Genomic DNA, 19793 nt, shown 5'->3' with positions numbered 1-19793 from the left:
CTATGGCCAGAGGTGCCAAGTTTCAGTCTGATTCTTTTGGGAGACTAGACAGAAATCTGGATTTTCTTTCTTTCTGCTTTGTTTATGCTCCTGGCCCCTACAGTGTTCTCCCTTACCATTACCCAAAACTTCTCTCCAAGGCAGGAAGGTTGGAAGCCGCTGCCCTCTCCAGTCTCTCAACTTGTATAACCAGCAGCAGTCCCTCCTTGGCCTGAATCATTGCGGCAGAGAAGCGAACACATGGATGGATTCCCTCTCTAGCCAGGTGTTTCCAAAATCAGGGAGAAGCAGAAAGGAACAGATGGGAATGGCCTTGAGCAGAGAAGAGGGACGTTTTTGGCAGGGGAGCTACAAACGCATGGCGTTGTCGGTCCGTATCAAGTTTGGGAAAGGCTCTCGCAGAAGGGAGAGCAGCAGGACGCGCTGCCTCATTGCCATGGAAACAGCCAAAGAGCTGCCTCGGCAGATTTAGAAATGTCTCCTGCTTGGGACTGCTTTCAGTAGATGTCATCTGTCTTTGCAGAGATTAAAACAAGGTGGAAAAGAGGAAATGCCCAACACTGAAAGCTGAAAACATGTTTTCTTTCTTAGCTTACAACGGAGAATCAATCTTCCATGGCTTTATGAAGATGTTTGTTCTCCTCTGAGAAATATGTACTGGTTTTGATGGGGATTATTTTTCCCCATGTCCTCGTATCTTTTGGGGTCTTTCATTACAAAGATCAACCACTTTTGGCATTATGATTCTAGCTGCCATTTTGATGCTCCTGTGTGCATGGATGTTCCCCATGTGCCTTGCAAGCACACTGGCTACCTACGTGACATTTCTCTGTAAGACCTCTCCTTGATGACCCTAAGGATCTCATACTCCTTCAAAGAGGCTGATCTGTTCTCACCATAGCACCTCAATGTTTTATTCCCCACACCTTTCAAGTCCAATGCCTTTCCCATAGCCTCATAATGACATTTTTGAAGACAGTCTAAAAGATTAATATATATATATATATATATATATATATATTACAGGTCATGTATGAAAGCCCTGCTTTCTAAGAACATGCTTCTGTTTCTACCGCTGCGGAGTGGAGAAGGCCATGGAAATCTCCCACATTAGAAAAGTGAAAAGATTAATTACTGCACATGAAGTTATTAGTCCCCATAGCCTGCACTTTGCAAAGTACAGAATACGTAGGACTGTATGATTACCTGCAAACAACTGTCTTGGGAATCATCCTGAACCAGTCATTCCATAAACACTAATTCTCTTCCATGTCCATCAGCAGTCAGCGCATTTATACCGTAACAAATAAATGGGAGGCAATGAAATGGTAGAAAACACTGGCTTACACTGCTTTCTCCACCTGAGTACCTTAGCAGCTATGGAGACAGCAATAGCAAACTATTTTGTATTTACTTAGGAAAAAGAGAAAGGATGCACATTTTTCTGAAATACGGAGAAGAAGAGATTACTACTACAGAGTAGTAAGCAGTCATTAAACTATGTGTAAAATATCTACTCTTCCACCTGCTGTGTCTTACCTTCACAAGGAAGGGTCCCAGCTGTGTAACACAGCTGGCAATCTGTGGAGTCACAAGGAACAAGTACAGTTGCTACTGCAGGAACGGGAAGGAGACGCTGGCCAAGTTCAGTGCTGCGTTTCCACAAAAATATTTAGAAAGCCCTTCTAAGCAGGAGAGCCAATACTAGTAACTGGGCCTGTTCGTTCTGGAACTAATCTCTCTGAAGTCACTCCTCCAGGGCTGACTGCACATTTAATGCTGTGTGTTCCTGCTGAAACAACTTCAGAGACCCTCTCATTGAGGCAGTTCAATATTTTCATGCAATTTTAATAAGCAGCAGAATACGCTGCAAAATAAATCTGAGATTGGTTTGAGCTGGTGTCACAAGGAGAATGATAATATATAATGTGATTGGGACCCAGGTGAAATTCTTTCTGAGCCTAACAGAAAGAGAAAGCCAGAATGTCGCAGAGGGTAAAGAACAGTTTCAGAAAACACAGTTCAGCTTAGCAGGGTTAGACAGCAGTTATACCTATACAGATTCAATACCTTTCCTGGTTTGGTGTTTAGCCAGATTAGAAGGATCTTTTCCTTTTTTAAATATGCTGAAGAAATAACCTCCTCCATTTAAACAAACAAACCCCCAACTATTACACCAGCCCAGCTGGCAAGATTCATTCTATTACTTCAAAATGGTCAGGAAAGGCCAACTTATTTGCTCCTCAAAAAATAATGCAAGTTTCCCTTTTCAGCAATGGAGTCACAGCAGTTGAGTTGGCTGTGGCACCTCCTGCTTGGTCGTGGCAAGAAGCTCAACACTTGAATTTCTGAGCTTGGAGAGGAAGCCAGCAACCTGCTGGCTGGCAGTAGGGCTTCACTTTTTTTTTTAAAGGATGATTTCAGTTCAGTAGCAAAAAGTGATGTGATGTTTGAGTAAGGATACCGCTGCCCTCTGCCGAGAGAGATATGATTTGTTTCTTTCCGACTGTTTCATCTGCAAGCAAAACCAGCAACTTCATTGCTTGGAAAGTAACTGCGTGAGGAATTGCTCGCTGAAGTCTGAGTGTAATTCCTGCTGCTTCTGTCTGTCTTCTGAAGTTTGCTGATCCGAATCTCTTTCACCAAATATTTTGAAAACTCTATGCCTCATACAAAGTAAAGAAGAGCACGGGTAATTACACGCAAAATCTTGATATGATGATAGCAGGAACTGAGAAAACTTGAACCAGAGATTGTAAAAAGCAATCTTTATGATTTATAAACACTTCAGGCATCCTCAACAATGTGATATCTGCTGGAGCTATTTTTCGGTTTTCCTGCCAAAATTCAGTCATGCATTATCAGATCAGGCTGAAGTCCTCTACAGTTTCTTAATTTCTTTTTTTTAACTGCAGCACTTGCCTGACTGAGTTTTGGCCTCAGTCTTACATCCACACCATTTTTTCTGGTTCTGCAAAAATGGAAGCTATTTCATTGCTACATTTATAATTGGCTTTACATTATAGATCTAATGTTACTGTCATTTTGTTATTTTTTTTTTTTTAAGGAAAACGTTCAAGTGAAACGTAACAATATTTTTAACCACTTGAGGGAGCTCATTCATTTATACATTAGGCTGTTGCTATTGTGCATACGTATTGGGAAATTATAAACCATACTTTTAAACAGCTTATAGGACATACTAGACTTTACTGAAATATGTGAAAGTATTGAGGCTCTCGGGTGAGTGACTTTAAAGCCCAGATAGAAGTTTTAAAGGAATTAATCATTCTGGTCCATAAATGCAAGCATCAGAAACAGCCACAGCTACTTACTCCCTGGGCTGACTGACACCAAAAGTCTTGAAACAGAAAATAAATTAGAGTTACACAGAATTAAAAGTAGGCAACGTTAATCACATCTATTTTGCAACAGTGCCAAAAACAACAGGAAGGAACAGGACCAGGCACAGGTTTTATAGAGGAGTTGTGAAAGCCTCAACCCTCTGCCTCGCCTCCCCTGCCATCCCCACCTCTCCATAACACTGGCCAGTACCCCATAACGCCGGCCAGTACCCCGTAACGCTGGCCAGTACAGGCCAGGCTGCTGCCTCCCCAGTGCCGCCCCCGGGCTGCGCAGACCCCACCAGCCATCGTGCGGCTGTATCCATCCACCCTGGGCAGCGCCTCTCTGTTAACAGCAAAGGCTTTTCTTTACGCTCCCTCCGAGCTGATGGGCGTAAGGCAGGCGCAGCCAGCAACCGCCGCATCAAGCATGTCTGCAGTCCGCAGTCAAAGTGACGGTACATAATGTGCCTGTGAGGTCTGTAAGTTGTTGTGCAGGCTGCCTGGGGCAGGGGAAACACAGAAAGAAAGAAAAAGTAAAGGGGGAAACAAGCAGTGCTGCAGAACTCAAGTTGCTGCCTGGCACCGGGTAGGTGAGAGGAAGCGAAGCCGAAGCCAAAGGTTTGGGTGTCAGGGCCGCAGGTTCCTATGCCAATAAATGGGAACGACCGCGCAGTGATTCAGACAGGAGTGCTCAGGAACGGTTGTGGTTAGGCAATCATTGAGCAATGCAGTCCGTGGGGTTAATGTAAAACACTCTAGAAAATCAAGATTGCAAGCACCGTGGTGACAGAGTAAATAACGTAGCTGGGGAAATAGTGCAGCAATTTGGACCGGCGAAGACAACAGCAGATGATGGGCGTGAGTGGCAGGTAGCAGAGGGGGACATGGCTTCTTCCAATGTCTTGTGTAAAGAAATGGAAGAAAGGTAACAAGAGCGGCCGCTTTGCTTTTCACCCTCAGTGAGCTGCAGGTAAACAGCCTCTAAACAGAAGGGAAGGTAGGCCGTGAGACAGCTCTGCTAGGGAAACCTGAGAGACCAGGGAGGGAGCTAAGTGCCCGTCCCGCTGCACTGCTTTGGCCTGGGAGATTTGTCAAGAGGTGCTAATAAAATCTGGTGGCACCTAGCCACCGCCTCTTTAAGGCAAAATAAGAAAAGCAAACCGACTAGCTCTGAAGGCTACATGCACTTTTTTATGTTAAAGGTATCTCATTTCCTACCATCCAGAGATAGGGTTTTACTAATTTGACGAAACAGTTTCATCAACCATTTATTGACGTTTAGGAAACTTTTGGAAGGTGGGTTTGTTTGGTTTTTTTTTTTGCTTTTCCACTTGCTCACCCAGCCAGTGCTGGCACCACAAGGCACTTCAGTGTAAATAGCCAGCACAGCATTTTCAGCACGAGGGCACCAGTGATCGTCAATAGCCTGACTGGAAAGTATCTCTAAGCAGCATTGTGTTAAAATCGACTTCTTAAGAACAAGGGCAAAGTTATGTGAAAATTCCTGGTGCTATCACCCATGCAGCTATTTGCATTTCAGCAATGACAGGATTTTTATTTTCTTCTTTTAACTTTTACAACAGTTTTCCTATTAGGCAGGATGAAAGATGGGTGAAGCGATAATAGTGCGAACACACATTGCAAACTAAATCTGTTTCAGACTTTTTCACTCAGTGGCTCTGCTCTGAGTCCCCACAGATTATTTAAAACAACTTCTGAATAGTTCCAGCAATGTTACACATTTAAAAGAGTGTGTCTTGGGTGCATGTCGGCTAAAATAAATATGTTTTATTAACCAGTCTGATAAGGTGCAATGCGATAGAAATGTTTTAATACCTCATCGTAGCTTTGTACCTTGGTTTGGGACAACCTTTCAAGGTGCACCTGGGTATATATCACGCATAGCACAGCCCTGAAGTCGTGAGGAGAAGTAAAGACATGTACTTGCCCGTAGGAAATTAGTGGCTTAGTTCTCCTGACTTTGGGAAAACTTTCCCATTTACGCAGTGAAATGCAGCCACTGAGAGGTTACTGGAGTTTGTTTGCTGGTGACGTGTTCCTGTGATTCACCGCCTGTCACGAGCCTGTGTCCGCCTGGGGACAGAGAGAAAGCGAGGGTGCAAACCCCAGCCTTTCACTCAGTTTTTGACCCTCTGGAGTACAGGCTGCGGCTGGAACGAGACCTCTGCAGCCAGGCTCCCTTCTCGGCTCCCCCCCTTACCGGTGAGCTGCAGCTCACGCTCCCCAGGGCAAAACTTGTGGGGGTGAAGACCCCCTTGCCACAAACCCCCCACTTCTTGGGAGGCAGGGGGTGCTACTCAAGTCAGCAGGCTCTCCATTTTTACTTCCCTGTAAAAATACTTGCCCTCGCTCCCGTAAAGCCGTTTGGAAGAACCTCCCTGGGGAGGACGCGCCTTTGTGCCGAACCCCAGGTGCCGCAGCAAGCGCTGGTGGAGCCACCCTGCGTTCCGTCCCAAGGACGAGGACAGATAAAGCCGCCGGGTCCTCCGGGCCTCCCAGCCTTGACTTCTGCGTCCTCCCGGTTCCTTGAAATAAGTTTTCCTTGTGCCGGGAGTTGGAGGGGGTGGGGAGGAAGGGGGGTCCCCATGGCGAGGGCAGGCCTGCCCGTGGCTGCCGGCTGAGCCCGCTCAGGACCTTGGGCTGGGCGGTCACGGCCGTCCCGCGTCCCCGCGGGGGAGGCGCACCTCTCCCTCCGCTTTACCGTCCGCCGCAGGAGGACCGGGAGGAGGCGGCGGCGAGCGGCCCCCTCCCGCCACGACGCCTGACAGGAAAGGCGGGGGGGGGGGGGACGCGGGGGAAAGGCGGGAAACTGTCGGGGGCGGGGGGGAGGGGGGCGAAGGGGGGCGCGCGCGCCCCACGTGCGCCTCACGTGCCGCCTCCCACCCGGCTTCCCACCGCCCCCGCGCCGCGCGCCCCCGCCCCCTCCCCCGCGGAACGCCTCCCAGCCAATGGGCGGCGGCGGCGCCGCTCCCCCCTCCCCCTGCGCGCGGTGACGTGCGCGAGCCCCGGGAACAGGCCCTGGCGCGCGGGCGCGCGGAGGAGGCGGGAAGCGGTCGCGGGGAGCCGGCGCGCGCGGAGGCAGCGGCTGGGTCGCCCTGAGGTGAGGCTCCCGCGGGGTGAGGGCGGCCCTTCCTTCCCCCGGCCCGGCCCGGCCCGGCCCGGCCCGGCCCGGCCGGCTCCGCTCTGCTCCGTCCCGCCGCCGCCGGCGGCTTTAGGCCCGGCCCGCTCCCAGCGGCGCCGGCGTCCCCCCGGCGCCGTGCTGCTGAGGCGGGGAGCTGTGCCCGGAGCCCTTTCGCAGGGCCCTGCGGCTCGGGCGAGGGGGCAGCGCTCCGCAGGCCGCCGGGCGCCCTCAGGGCTGGGGCTTGGGGGAGAGTTGGGGGGTGGGTCTTGTTGCTGGCAGCGGGCACCACCGCATAGCACTTCCGCGCTTGTTTCCAGGGAGTTGGTGGAGAGGGGAGCTGACTTTATGGTCTGGGGCGTGCTCGGAGCCTCGGCAGTGCTTTAAGCAGCTTCCGTTGTTATCTGCAGGTTTCGGATTTGTGTTTTTGTTCTTTTTTTTTTTTCCTCCTGCTGCTGAGTGTTTTGCGCGTTGCGGGTGAGCTGTGGAATGACCTTAACTTTGTTTTGGTAGCTGCCTAGTTCGTGAAGAGCTCTGCTGATACCGGGGATGTAGCGCACCGGCTCTGCTAGCTGGTGTTATGCCCAAGGGCCGAAGGAAAACCTGGGAGATCTGAAAGGTCTTTGGGATAATATTATTTAGCGTAAGCGGTATTGGAGATAGAAGATGTGCCCTCACTGCGCTACCAAGCCTTTTGAAATGCAAAGATGTATTTCCTATAGGGTGTTGTTTTTTCTCCTAAGGCATGCTTATAATTACCAAGGTTTCGAAAGAAAGGATGGAGTAACTCAAGGTTTCTGAGACCTTTTACGAGTACCATAACGCAGTCATGCCTATAAAATCAGGGAGTGTCTGCTGGGAAATCTCATAATGGGATGCATTTGTGGTGCTAGGTGTCCTGCAAGTGTGCAGAGTGGGGTGGATGGAGGGACTGTTTATTAATTGTGAGGAGCAATTTCCTTTTGTGAAGGGGGTGGTGAACATTTTGGAGTTATCCTGGCATTGTGTTGTGACTGATTTAGTTCTAGCAGAGATTAGAGGGAAGGTTTGATGCCCTCTTTAAGCACTGATGTGCTGATAGTTGCTTGGGTACTGTAATGTTATACCTCTTGTCATATGGAAACTAGACTAGGAAAACGTTTGTTTTAATAGATTTCCCCTAGCGCAGTTATTGCTTCGTGTGAAAAAGGCTTTGTTGTGATCACTTAGCCTATCTGAATTCAATAACTCTGTAAGTTAATTAACTTTTTTTTTCCTCCCACACATGATTTTTCCTTCCCCCATCCTGCAACTCTTCAACTGCTTTCTGTTAGCCTTTCAGTCAGATACTCTAACCACTCTGGACTGCAGAGGAAGCAGTGCCACCTTCACCTCTTGAAGAAGTTGAAAAGTGTACTGAGAAAAGAATTAAACTTGTGGTCCTCTGTTAGATCTGGAAAACCTGCACCTTTAAGGACAGATGTGGCTCACAAGAATGGCTTAACTTGGATCAGAAGGCAGTGGAGAGGCTTGCTAGTGGCACAGGGAGTGACTTGTTAGTGCATGAATTCATATGGCAGCTTGATTTTCCCCCTCCATTGCTCTGTAGACCCTATTGTGTGATCAGAGCGATCCATTCTTATCCTTTGATAGGGTTTTGGGCATCTGTCTTGTGTAAGAGCAGAAAGATTGAAATGTTTGCCTGTCCAGGATCTCCACCTGGTTATAAGCCGCAGGTGGGCAAAATGATCCTTTGCTCTCATGCTTTCATCATCTCACCACGTCTGGACTGGAAACCATGTGGGAAACCTGGGGGGTGGAAACACTAATGTCATCATGATGGTGACTGATTTGTGTTTAAAGGCGAGAGGGGTATTCAGGGGGGTTACAGCAGAAACTGTGTACAGAGCTGGCGGAAGTGGATATGACCTGCTAGATACCTTTCTGTGCCAGTGAGCATAGTTACTGTAGGAAGATTTACCATATTCTTGCCTGGTTCTTTCTGTTCTTCATGTGAATGCTTTTTGCATTATGTAAACGATGATAGTGTGAGCTATCAGATGTTGTGCAAAGCCACCTGGGAAGCTTATCATTTTTATGGTCTTTGTTTTATAGCTTGTAGACCTGGCTGTGATCTCTTGAGACAGAGGGAGCTAAGAGAGGCAGTGCTGCACGACATGGTGTTGGTGACTGAATTAGCGATTTGTTGTTTGGTGTTGCAAAAGGGTTGTTTATTTCTTTTTTCCCCCTATATGCTGTGATGCCTGAAACAAGAATGGGAGACTCTTCTAGAAGAGCGACAAACACAGGAAGCTGAGTCCTGAAAACGTCTGATCATAAGTCTTATTTCCCTTTTGCAGAAGTGCCAGCCTCAGTATTCTGAGGAAATCCATCCATAAATAATTATGTTCTGCCTTCTTAACTTTTCTGCAAGTATGTGAATTTTCCTTGCCTGTGTCTAACAGCTCATCTGTGCTGGTGCGTGAATTCTGTTCACTAGCAATAAAACACATGTCTATTTAAAAGTTTGTGCCAAGGTGAAAAAAAAAAAAGATCAAAAAGGAGAGGTGTCAGTTTGAAAATGTGGTTACATACATGCATGTGTGGTTTTTTTTCTTGAAGTCCAGTTCTGAAAATTGTCCCTGGTTATAGCTACATCTCTGAGAGCTTCTTGAGCTAAATTTTATGGAGAGTGTGTTGGAACATTGCCTCGTGACCAAATTAGAATCCCCTTCCCCTCCTTTTATTGAGAACTTTCTGTTTTCAGCCTAGCTGTGGTGCTTCAGCTGTTCCCTACTAGCCGCTCTGTCCCCAGCAGTGACCTTTGTCATTGGATCTGGCGTAGTTCAAACCTGATTCTCTCCTCCTGTTTTTTCCATGGTTTGCAATGCAACTGTTGTCTGGCCAGGCAGAGTACAAGGATCTATTGAGGAAGCTGCTCTTTCAGTAAGCACTGAAAACTTAACAGGAAGGGGCTTGGCTCAGGCAAAATAATGTGGGTGATTCTGCAAAGCAAACCTGCCAGATCTCTCAGAAGACAAATTTTGCTGTCCAACTGACTGTCGGAAAGCATTTGCAAGGGCTTTTTGGCCTTTTAAAGATTTCACAAAGGCTTAAGTCGTTGTAAATACTTAGAAGGTCTGTAGGGAAAGGAGGGAGCTGTGGGGAGATATTTTGGTAGTGGTGGGGGAACTTGCTTGGTTACTTTGTTCCTTCACTGCTTGTAGTACGGGAGAGGAAGTGTGAGCCACAGTAAATGACTAATACAAGTGTGCGCTTAATTTCCCTTACCCTTACTTTGAATTAACAACAGAGGGGAAAAAAAAGTCTAACTTTGGTGTAAAGATGTCTATGTAAATTTGTTCTTGAACATGTAAAGAATAAATGATTTTTTGTCATTAATTACCTGCTATCCTTTTCTGGTCTAGCTAGGCAACAATGGCAGGCGAAGACTGTGTAAGAAAACGCCAGTCTGGCTCCACTACAACCTGCAAGACCCCTGAGAATGAAGAAAAACAGAGGAGACCTGAGAGCGAGAGGTCATTTCAAAACTCAAGCAATGGTGAGACTCTTGCTCGGGATTAGTTGCATCTCTGGCATGTGATCTCCTCTAAGGTGTCCTTTCTAGCTCATGGCTCTTGCCTCTTTGCTCTTCTATTTCAGTTTTTCTGCTCATAGAAGGACTGCCAAGGTGGAGCTTTCTGTGTACCAGCTGCACTTCTTCAGCAGGTTTAGGTTGTTTGGAGAGCTGACCTGCAGAACTTTCCCTCAGGGGCTGTGTACTGCAGTGCTTACAGGGACCTAGAGTAAAGAAAGTGGTTAATTGTCACAGGAGAAATGTGTGTGATGAGGAGGAGAGGCTTTAATGCTGTAAATGGTGCAAATGCATCTTGACAACAATTTTGAATAATCTGGTAAATGCTTTTTCTGGGGACTTCATCTTGTTTCCTTTACAAGCTTTAAGTACATGGCTTTCTCAAGGTTGAATGAAATGGTTGAACGAAATGGGCTAAGCTGGTGTATCCATCCTGACAGACAGGTGGAGGTAGGATGCCACAAAGAATGATTCTCTGCTCCTGTGGGGCTCCCTTAATGTCAGAACAGCTCCCTTCTATCCAGTCTCAACCTTGGCTGCCTTAAAAGGTGTAATAGAACAATAACCAGTTGGGTTTGTATTCCTTTATATTGTGGTCACCTTAAAAGTAATGTGGCTTATAGCTGGCTTTGTGGAAGGGTCACTGCTGCATATGTTCTGTCCCTTGATTTGCAGGGACAGTTGTGTGGCAGCTTGACTGGTTTTGCCTGTGGACTCTGTGGATACTGTGACTGTCTCAGACTCCTGGGTTATGCTGTATCACATTCCAGCCTAGTGATAAGGAGGTTAGCAATGAAATTGCAGCTTGTTTCCTTTCTCTTTGGGAGATGGAATAAGCAAAAAGCTAAACTAGTTTATCACAATGTGCCATGCGAGTGTAAGTTCCAAACCCTGGTGCCAGCGACTTAAGGAGGTAATTCTTACCGGTATGCTTCTGAATATTGTCAATCTTTCACAGTACTTCTTTCAACCTAAATGGGAGTTGAAGCAAATTGAAGTTTAGGACAAGTCAGATTTCTTCTTGCAAAAAAATATGTTGGAGGGAAAGGCACCCCACAAACTACTTAGAGAACTGGGATTTTAAGCTGTTGGTGGTACCATTGTTTTAATTGAATCAAATGGGATTTTTCCATTAATGCTGTTTTTAGAAAATTGCAAGGAGTTGATGGCTACTGGAAAACAGTTATGATGGGTTTAGAAGCAGACTTCTACTTCTATGGAAGCACCTTAACTGTTATGCATGAATTTGAGTTCTTGCAAGCTTGTGGGTAAAGAATAAATATAGCTGTGATAATTAGCACTTGATAGGTGGGTGTGCCTGTCTTTAAAAGCCTTTCATTTTAGTACCTCTGAGATGTGGCGTAATGTCACTGCAGGTGAGATACTGCAGGTGCGTAGCACGTAAACATTCTGGGGTAGATCTCTTGTACTGAGCTTTCATGTGTGTACATGTACCTGGTGGGTTGGCTTAGAACAATGCAGTGCGTTTTAATACAGTACAAACTGCAGTGAACGACAGCAAGGACAGTTGGGAGGAATCCTGGTTAGTTAAGATTAGGTGCCTCTTACCTTCCAGGGTTGCTGCCAATTCAGCAGAAGTGTCACAAAGAGACCAGTTTTTGCAGACTCTTTGCTCAGCGCAGTGATGGGGACAACAGGAATGCCCCAGGGAGGTAGGAGGCATGAGTCTGACCACACTGTAGCCCCAGGAGGGAGACGCATCCCTCTGGTCAGGAATTCCTCTGTACGGTGGGTCATCCATCCTCTGTACGGATCAGCACCTCTGTGGCACAAAGGTTGAAGCTTTACACACTGAAGTGTTCACGTATTCCAGATAGTGGCCTCTTCATGTAGTCCAGTATACTTGCATGAGTAGGTGGGGCTTTCTGTGACAGCACAGCTGAGGTGGAAGAATTTCTCAAAAAGAGTAGCCATAGACTTTTTTTTCTGGCTTTCTTTTGTCCTAGCCATTCCCATCTGAATAGCTGTTTCTAAGGCATTGGTCCTGATGTGTACAAAGGCAGCATGAGGCTAATGATCTGCTGTGTCTGGCAACATCCTCTTTACGCTGTGGCATCTTAACACTGGGTGTTGTGTAGAGTTTTAGACAAGATGCATGTTTGTTGCAGCCAAGGGATTCTAGCCGGGTCAAGACAATATCTTGTATGGAAGTAAATACGTAGTGTCTTTGTAGCAATTATTTCTGTAGAAAAACTAAATCGGTAATGTGATTTCCCACCCTCGATCCTCCCTGATTAGTAAATGCCATCTGCTTTTTAACTTAAGAGTTAATGTGTCAAGGGCCAATTGATTTGTTTCCAGAAGTGTGTGAACTTTGTACAGAAACGGCTCGACTGTTAATCCTTTCTTTATTAAAACTCAAACGCATTGGCTGATCTGAACTTGCTTAGAGGAATAATTGTAATCCATATATTGGCTTTAGAGCTACATTAGGTCTGACTCTTCCATTTATATAGCTTAGGTTTTTTTTTTTCTTGCCTCATCAATGCTGCTGAAAACTGTCTCATTGCTTGCTGAGTTCTAAGACTGAATAGTTTGTACTGAAGTACCCCCAAATTTATAGTTAGCTGGAAATATTCATAGCTTTGAGATTGCCAGAAGAATTCTTCTGTCCTTTGATGTATTTGAATCTTGTAATCATTCAGCCTGCAATTTCACTTTGACAGAGTAGCTGAACTTCAGTCTCATATATCACTTCTCCTCCTTGAATTGGCTCCAGTGTCATAATTAAACAACTAATTTGGTCCTGGCATAGAGTCAACAGGTGATCTAAGCAGCAATAATCCCCTGTCAAAAGCTGGGCTTTCTTAATAAGAGTAGTCTTACATGTTTTTGGCTGAAGATACATAAATAAATATAAAACTGTTCCGCTTAATGCAATATTGATATTGGGCGGTGCCAGTTGCAGGAAAACTTACCTGGAATGAGCATAATAGAAACTGGATGGGCAGATCTTAAAAGGTTAGACAGGACATGGCTCTTAAGCATGTATCTGAGTGCCTCTAAAATGCTGACATTAGACCATTCAAAACAGTAAACTGATGGTTGTGGAGTCTGCCCTTGTTTTCTCGGAAATCAGAAAAGGATTAGAAGTGTCTCTGGCAACTGATCTGCAAACAAGCTATGTGGCCTATCTTTCTTTGGTGTGAGTAAGCCTGTTTGGTAACGCTGGTCTTAAAAAGGGGTTGTTATCTTTCAGTGAAGAGGTTACTATTGATCATTCTCAGTGCAAAAGTTCATGAAGCTGCACGAATTGTGTGTGCCTACTGATAGGTGTAGGAGGAGGGAGCTCTAAAACAGGGAGCAATTTGGAAAGCTTTAGTGTTTGCTGTCTGACTCACAGCAATAAGTGTTCAATGTATCAACAGGCTATTTCTTAGGGATTAATGAATTTGAAACTGCTTAAATTGAGTTTCTTGGGTGTGTTTCAGGGAGATGGATGCAACAGAGCTGTCTTGTCTGAGACTAGGTGAATTCTGGTAATTCTAGGTGCTCTCATGTTTTGCAGCCTGTGGGTTTGGTGAAGGCTGAGCAGCTTCTTGTGAAGTGTCTGTGGACGTGCTGGCATGATGTAGAGAATGCTAGTGTTCTCTCCTGCTAGTGAAGAGACTGTTTGGGTCCCATGTCCCTGTAGAAATAACTTTTTAACTGAATTCTTTCCCCAACTGCAGCGCAGTGACCTATGGCCTGTGCATTCTTTAAGCAAATCAGCTGAGCTCTGGCAGCAATCTAGTCATAACTTGCCTCTATCTGCTGAGTGGCCAAATAAATTACCACAAGTCAGAATAAGGCTTATTAACATCGAGTTATTAACGTATGTTGTATTGTACCAGATATGGAAGATTTCCCCTTTTTACAGTAGCCTTGCACTAGGTTGGCTTTAACATTGCTGTCCTTCAGATCAGATCTTCAGCGTTTCTAAAGATGGAGCCTTTGAATCCAGGTATCCAACAGTAATAGGAAATCCTTCTGCCTGTGTTGCTTTAACCTCGTGAGTGGTAAATTGTCTGATCAAGAAATAATGAAGATAATATTTTTAAACTCTTTTAGGGAAGGGCAGTATTGGATACAGTTTGTATCTGACTTTACATGAAGATCCTGAAGCTAAACAGATCCTGACATCATTAGGGAAATATGCTTCTGAACTGTGAGTGGCGTGCTTGGTTGTTCTGAGAAGTGTGTTTTTTTGAAGTACATGTGGCAATAAACTGAAGTTTGTGTGCTTTTCCTAGCTTTTCTGCGAAGAGGCATTTTTATCTTGAATTCTGTGCAGGGATTTAGATAGCAGTAGTCTCCCTGGGTTGCTCTAACTGCTCAATAATAAGGTTATTGCCACAATGCAGGAACGGTTTGAGTGGCAATGGCTCAGAGTGCTGGGCTGCAGGCAGCTTCTGTGGCTGGTGAAGTCCTTGCAGGCTGGAACTGTAACACTGCACGGAAGCCACGGCTTTACTCAAATGACTTATTCCCACTTGTGCCCTTGGTGGTAATTGCAAACTGTAGCGGTTAAATAAAATTAATGCATTTTAACACAGTTAATTTTTGAGAGCTTGCTTAGTAGAGTGCTGGCTAGTGTCTTCTGTAGAAGCTGTTTTTGTTGGATCCCAAGCTGCAACCCTAACAGCTCATATGAATGGGATGCCTCTCCAGTCATCTCAAATGTCACTTGCCTGTAACATGTACAAGAGTAGGTTGAAAAAGGAACAATGAGATCCTTGAAGAAAGGTAGTTTGTAAATCTTTGTGAAACTTAAGTTGCTCAAGTTTACAACAATAAAAAGCTTTTTTAATCTTCAGGTGATCTTTTATGAGCCTGGTTTCTTACGGGAACAAAGCTTACTTTTAAATTGCTGCTTTTTTTTTTTTCTTCTGACTTTTGAACCTGCTTTGAGTTTGGGCTGTGCAGAGGTGTTGCATCGTACAAGGATCAGTTTCTACAAGCACAAGACAAGTGGTTAGCTAGATAAAGATCTTATCAATGTCTTTCATGGGAAGGGAACACAAGTCTCATTAAGTTAAAACTTCTCCCTGTGAGCAAAGCTCTTTCAAAGCAAACCCTGCTTCAGTCTCCTGTGAAATTTGCTACTATTTCATACTAGTCTTCAAATAAGATTTTCTTCCGTATGGCTTTAAATATATTTCCCATTTTCTTAAGGCGTATCCCATCTTGTTTTAAATGCTAAGGTGTGCTTCCTTGTATTATGCAGCCTTGAGTCCATTTTTATAATGATGTTGCAATCCCAAAGTGATACAGAGGGATCCAGTCTTCATTTTCATTGTCAAAGGAAAATGAAAATTTGGACTTCTCAGCAGTGTACAATTCCTTTTAGACTCAAAATCATGTGATGATTCTCCTCTCAAATGACCTCACAGAACATAAGTAGCAGCTTGCACAACAGAAGATGAGTGATTCAAGAAGATGATGAGTTTGTGTTCTCTGGTATCTGCCTTGTGACACAGCTTGAGTTTATGGGGCAATGCAACACAGCAGAATGAGTTGTTTTGGGGTGGGTTTTCTTCTATAGGAGGTTCTTTGTTCTGCAAAAGAAGCAACAAGCTTACAGGTGGTTTTACTTTGTTATGAGATGCATATAATAAAGACATGGAGATCTTGATTTTAAAGCCTTTTAAAAGATGCTGTGTTTCTAGTCTAGTCTGTCCATATGCACTGGTATGTGGGTGAATAAAGTCATAGGAGGGACGCTGCATACAATTTAGCAATTACAAAGTCAGCAGGTCAAAGAATGGCCTCATTTCCTTTACAACCATTAAAGCTGTACATTAGGTATCTGTAAAACTGTATCTATCTTTAAGGCCTTGTAAGTCAAAAAAGGGGTTTTATTTCCAAAGTGAGCCACTCCTGGGTAGTTATAACGGAGACTTTGAATGTAAGATCTGATAGGAAATACGTGGTCAAAGCAGTGGTTATTTATTTTTAGCTTAGCTTACAAAGGAAATAGTGCAGTCCCTTAAGTCTCATGTGTCCTGTCCTCTTTGGCTGTGTTGGATGGCTTCAAGCAAACTTGATAATCTTGAAGACTGGCAGCTGGATAAGTGACAAATTCTTACTTTTCTGCAGGAAAGGGTAATTGTGCTTTGAGCTCAACAGCTCTGTCTGGTTTGTTTTCTAGCAGGTAAGCACGAGACAGTTCGTAGCATAGTAGTGATGGGGGGAGGGGGCTATTAATACAGTTGTGGAGTGGTGCAGTGAGGGAGTAGAGCCATTGGGATGATATGAAGTGGATACAGTTCTGCTTGTGGAACAACTTGGGGTTTTTTTTATTATTTATTAGGGGAGAGTGAGGGAATTCATTTGAGACCAGCAAAGTGCACGAGTTGAGTGGGACAAGGGACTCCCTAGTGGTATCTTGCACTCTCCTCTCGAATTGTTTTCCAAACTGCTGTTGTTCGGCAAGTGTTACAGCATGATGAGCTTAAATGCTGAGGTAGCTTTCTTTGTCTTGGAGGTGAGATGCTTAGCAACCAGGAATTCTATTTTTGTGAAAATGGATCTTTGCATGCAGCCAGAAATTCATGGTGTTAAGCAGTTTCCTTGTTTATTGTTGCATTACAAGGCTGCTAAGTAGTAGGCTGTTGTTGCTGGTTTGTTGTTAAGTCTATAGCTTGTGTAGCAGGTTTTATAGACAAAAAACTGATCTTCCTTCTTGATTGGGGTGGAGGGGGAAATTAATGCCAAGAACTGAGCATAGCTTCATTAAAGTCTCTTAGTTTCATTTAACTCTTCTCCAGTATTGGAATTGGAGTAATCTCTGAAGGAGGTCTATCTAAACTTCTTACAACTGGTTGCTCATAAGAGCATCTTCAGACCAGTGTGCATTACAGAAGCACTTGCTTCTATTAAAACAATACACTGTGCATTTTGTGTGCATAGGCTGTGCACATACAGGTGGGGCAAGACAAGGAGGCTGCACTGTGACCTGTCATATTGCTATGAATCTGTTGTCTTGTCATGCAGCAACACAACATTAGCAACTCTACTGCAAATCTGTTAGCTCATGCTTCATTGGAAAGTTACTAAAGAAACAGTTCAGTGTCTTCTCTTTCTCAAAGTGGTAGTGTTGTCTTAGAAACTGAATGTGAAAGTCGTCTTAGAAACTGAACGTGAAAGTTGTCATGCTAGTTATGTGTTACTGTGTAAGGGACTGGTGTAGCTATAATTGCCAAAGGACACGCACAAGGCAAGGTTTGTTGCTATCTTTTCACCCTGACTAGTATTTTAGGTGGGTGGATATTGCTGCTTTAATCTTGCTTTTCCTTCGTGTGCAAGACTCTCTGTTTCAAGTAACTTTATCTTCTGTGTTGTCGTTCTCATTGGCGAAGTGAAACATCAGCTGGCTTGCCGGCACTCTACAACCATTGCAGACAAACCTTGTCTTAAAACTCAACTAGTCTGAAATGTCTGATTTGTGTATGTTGTTCCTCTTGATGTAATAGAGGCATCTCAGATGTGTATAGTTCTTTATGCAAAATAAAGGTGATATTTGAGGCTTTACATATTAGCCAATGGTATTGGTAATGATAAAAGTCAGATGATGATCATGGCACGGTTAGACCTGACTGTTTGCTTAAGCGATAAAACCTATTGAGGAATACAGTCAGACTGATACCTAGTACTTTTCCTGGGAGATAAAAGGAGTGGGAGTAGCCAGGTTTGAACACAGGATAACCTTCCAGCTTGCCATTTAGCCTGTCTTCAGAACTGGTTATGGTATTTTATGGGTAGTCGTGACTTGTCTATTGGCAATGTAGAGACCTCCAGACAACCTACTCTTAGGTCTAGTTCACTGTGTGTAAGATAAAGCTCTGATAAAAGGTCAGCACACTTGGATATGACCTTCTAAGGGTTGTTCTAATTGCTCTTTCAAGGCTGAGTGTGTTTAGGGACCTTGGGAAGATTTGCAGAGTTGCTGATGGAAAATAAAGCTTTCAAAAATCCAGCGTGTTATCAGCTGTTGACTGCCTTATAGTGCTGTGATCCTAAATGGCTGTTTAAAATACTTGATCGTAGCTGATGAATTTCCTGCAGCTTAGCTTTGGACTTACTGGGACCTTATTAGAAGTCAAAAGCACTAAAGAAAAATCAGTGACTGAGCTACTGTATGTTGTGCTTTCTGTGTTTTCAGACATGCAGCTTGCATCACTGAAAATGCAAATGTGAAATATTTGCTTTCTCTCCTTAGGCCGGGTTGATGTCGACCATGTGATAACAAGGAAAATGCAGCTAATAGCAGAAGCTGAGGTAAATATACTGTAATGCTTGCTTGTGGGGAGGAGTGGGGTAATTGATCCTGAATGTCTTTTGGAGAGTCACTAGTCCTGGAACATAAATATCCCTCTTCAGTCATAGCTAGAGTGCAGTGACTCTTATACAGCCCTCTTTCTCTTCTCCTCCTCTCTTCTGACTTTGCACAAGAGAGGTAGTATTATCAAATGCAGTTCTGTCTTACTTGACCCCAATAGGTTGAAGTCCGAAGATAAGGATGAACTTTGAGGCCTGTAAATAAAATGGAACTTCCCTGACCACTAACTTTTGACAGCGTGATTATCAGCTAGCCTGCTTGCATATTTAGGCTTTAAAATGCTCTGTGTCCTGTTATCCATTGAGTAAAGGTCAGCATGTAGCCTGTATCCCACAGCCCTGGCTGTGGAGATGACCCTCTTGAGCCTTGGTCCCACTCTTTTTGTCAGTGAGGAATATCCTCAAAGAAAATAGCACTAGGTATTTCTAATGTCATCTGTCTCTGTGTGAGCTGCCATTGTCTTAGCTTATGTTGGGGTGATTTATGCCCAAATTAAATGAAGTTAGCTAACAATGAACTGCACCCTCTTTGTTAACCATTGTTTTGTAGCACGCGTGTTCTTCAGGGCGAATCGTCCTGCGCTCTTGCTTTGTTTTATTGCAGAGAATTCCATGGTAAAAATGAAGTAATGTAATTGTGCCACCCTTATGTGATTATTAGGGGGTGGATACTTATAAGACAGAGAACAATATCTTGCACCTTTGAGATATTTTCCTGTTTAAAAGTCTTTTTTTTCACCTCTATAGGTGGTGTTATTTATAACAGATATAACTAAAGTGCATTTAAGTGTCTTTTGCAAAGGGTGTCTTTCAAGAATGTATTTTGTACGTTGTCTTCTCTGAATGATTCTTGCTGAGGATTTGATAGAGCCAGCCTCATATCTTTTCTCTGCAGACAAAACAGCCACTGCAAATCACTATGTTGGCAACAGATGCTTGCATGAGAAAGCTTTGACCGTTAAGCACATGTAGCTTTGTAAGTTCCAGGGAACACTAGTTGGTTGCAAGGGGGCTACTTGATCTTGGATTTCTTTCTTTGGGAATGCCTCTTGTTTCTAAATTTTTTTCCTGACTACCAGCTTTGAGACACGCTAGTTTGTAAACAAAGTGATTTCTTATCTGCAAAGAGAGTTGAAAACCAGCAGTGTCAATTGAATTACTAAAGTTTCTCCCAAAACATGGGGAGTTTAGGGTTTAAACCCTGAGTTAGTCAGCTTGCAAATTTGTTTAATGTGCCTCAAAGCTACAATAATAGCTATAAGGTTAAGTAAAAACCGCCATCTACCGCAAAATTCCTGAGAATTCCTGGAGTGCCTGGCTTTTTTGTTGTGTGAACCACTGTACAAAGGCTTGAATTGCAGTTTACCTTTAGGTGATAGGTATCTGAGGTCTA

At 44.4% G+C, this 19793-nt stretch overlaps 1 protein-coding gene across 1 annotated transcript in view; it reads left to right on the top strand.

Moving 5' to 3' along the window:
* Positions 1–6377: 6377 nt before the first annotated feature.
* SOAT1 (sterol O-acyltransferase 1) overlaps positions 6378–19793 on the top strand; it is a 30965-nt gene continuing 17549 nt past the window's right edge. Inside the window, exons 1-3 of the mRNA XM_082312565.1 lie at positions 6378–6468; positions 9894–10027; positions 18282–18340. Coding sequence (XP_082168691.1) covers positions 9904–10027; positions 18282–18340 — 183 coding nt within the window. The 5' untranslated portion in view covers positions 6378–6468; positions 9894–9903. The remainder of the gene's footprint in view (positions 6469–9893; positions 10028–18281; positions 18341–19793) is intronic.

The sequence above is a fragment of the Platalea leucorodia genome, assembly GCF_965183815.1.
Source record: "Platalea leucorodia genome assembly, chromosome: 5".
In the NCBI taxonomy this organism is placed as follows: Eukaryota; Metazoa; Chordata; class Aves; order Pelecaniformes; family Threskiornithidae; genus Platalea; species Platalea leucorodia.
Note: the sequence above shows the minus strand (reverse complement) of the source record. Positions and strands in the feature narration are given on the sequence as shown.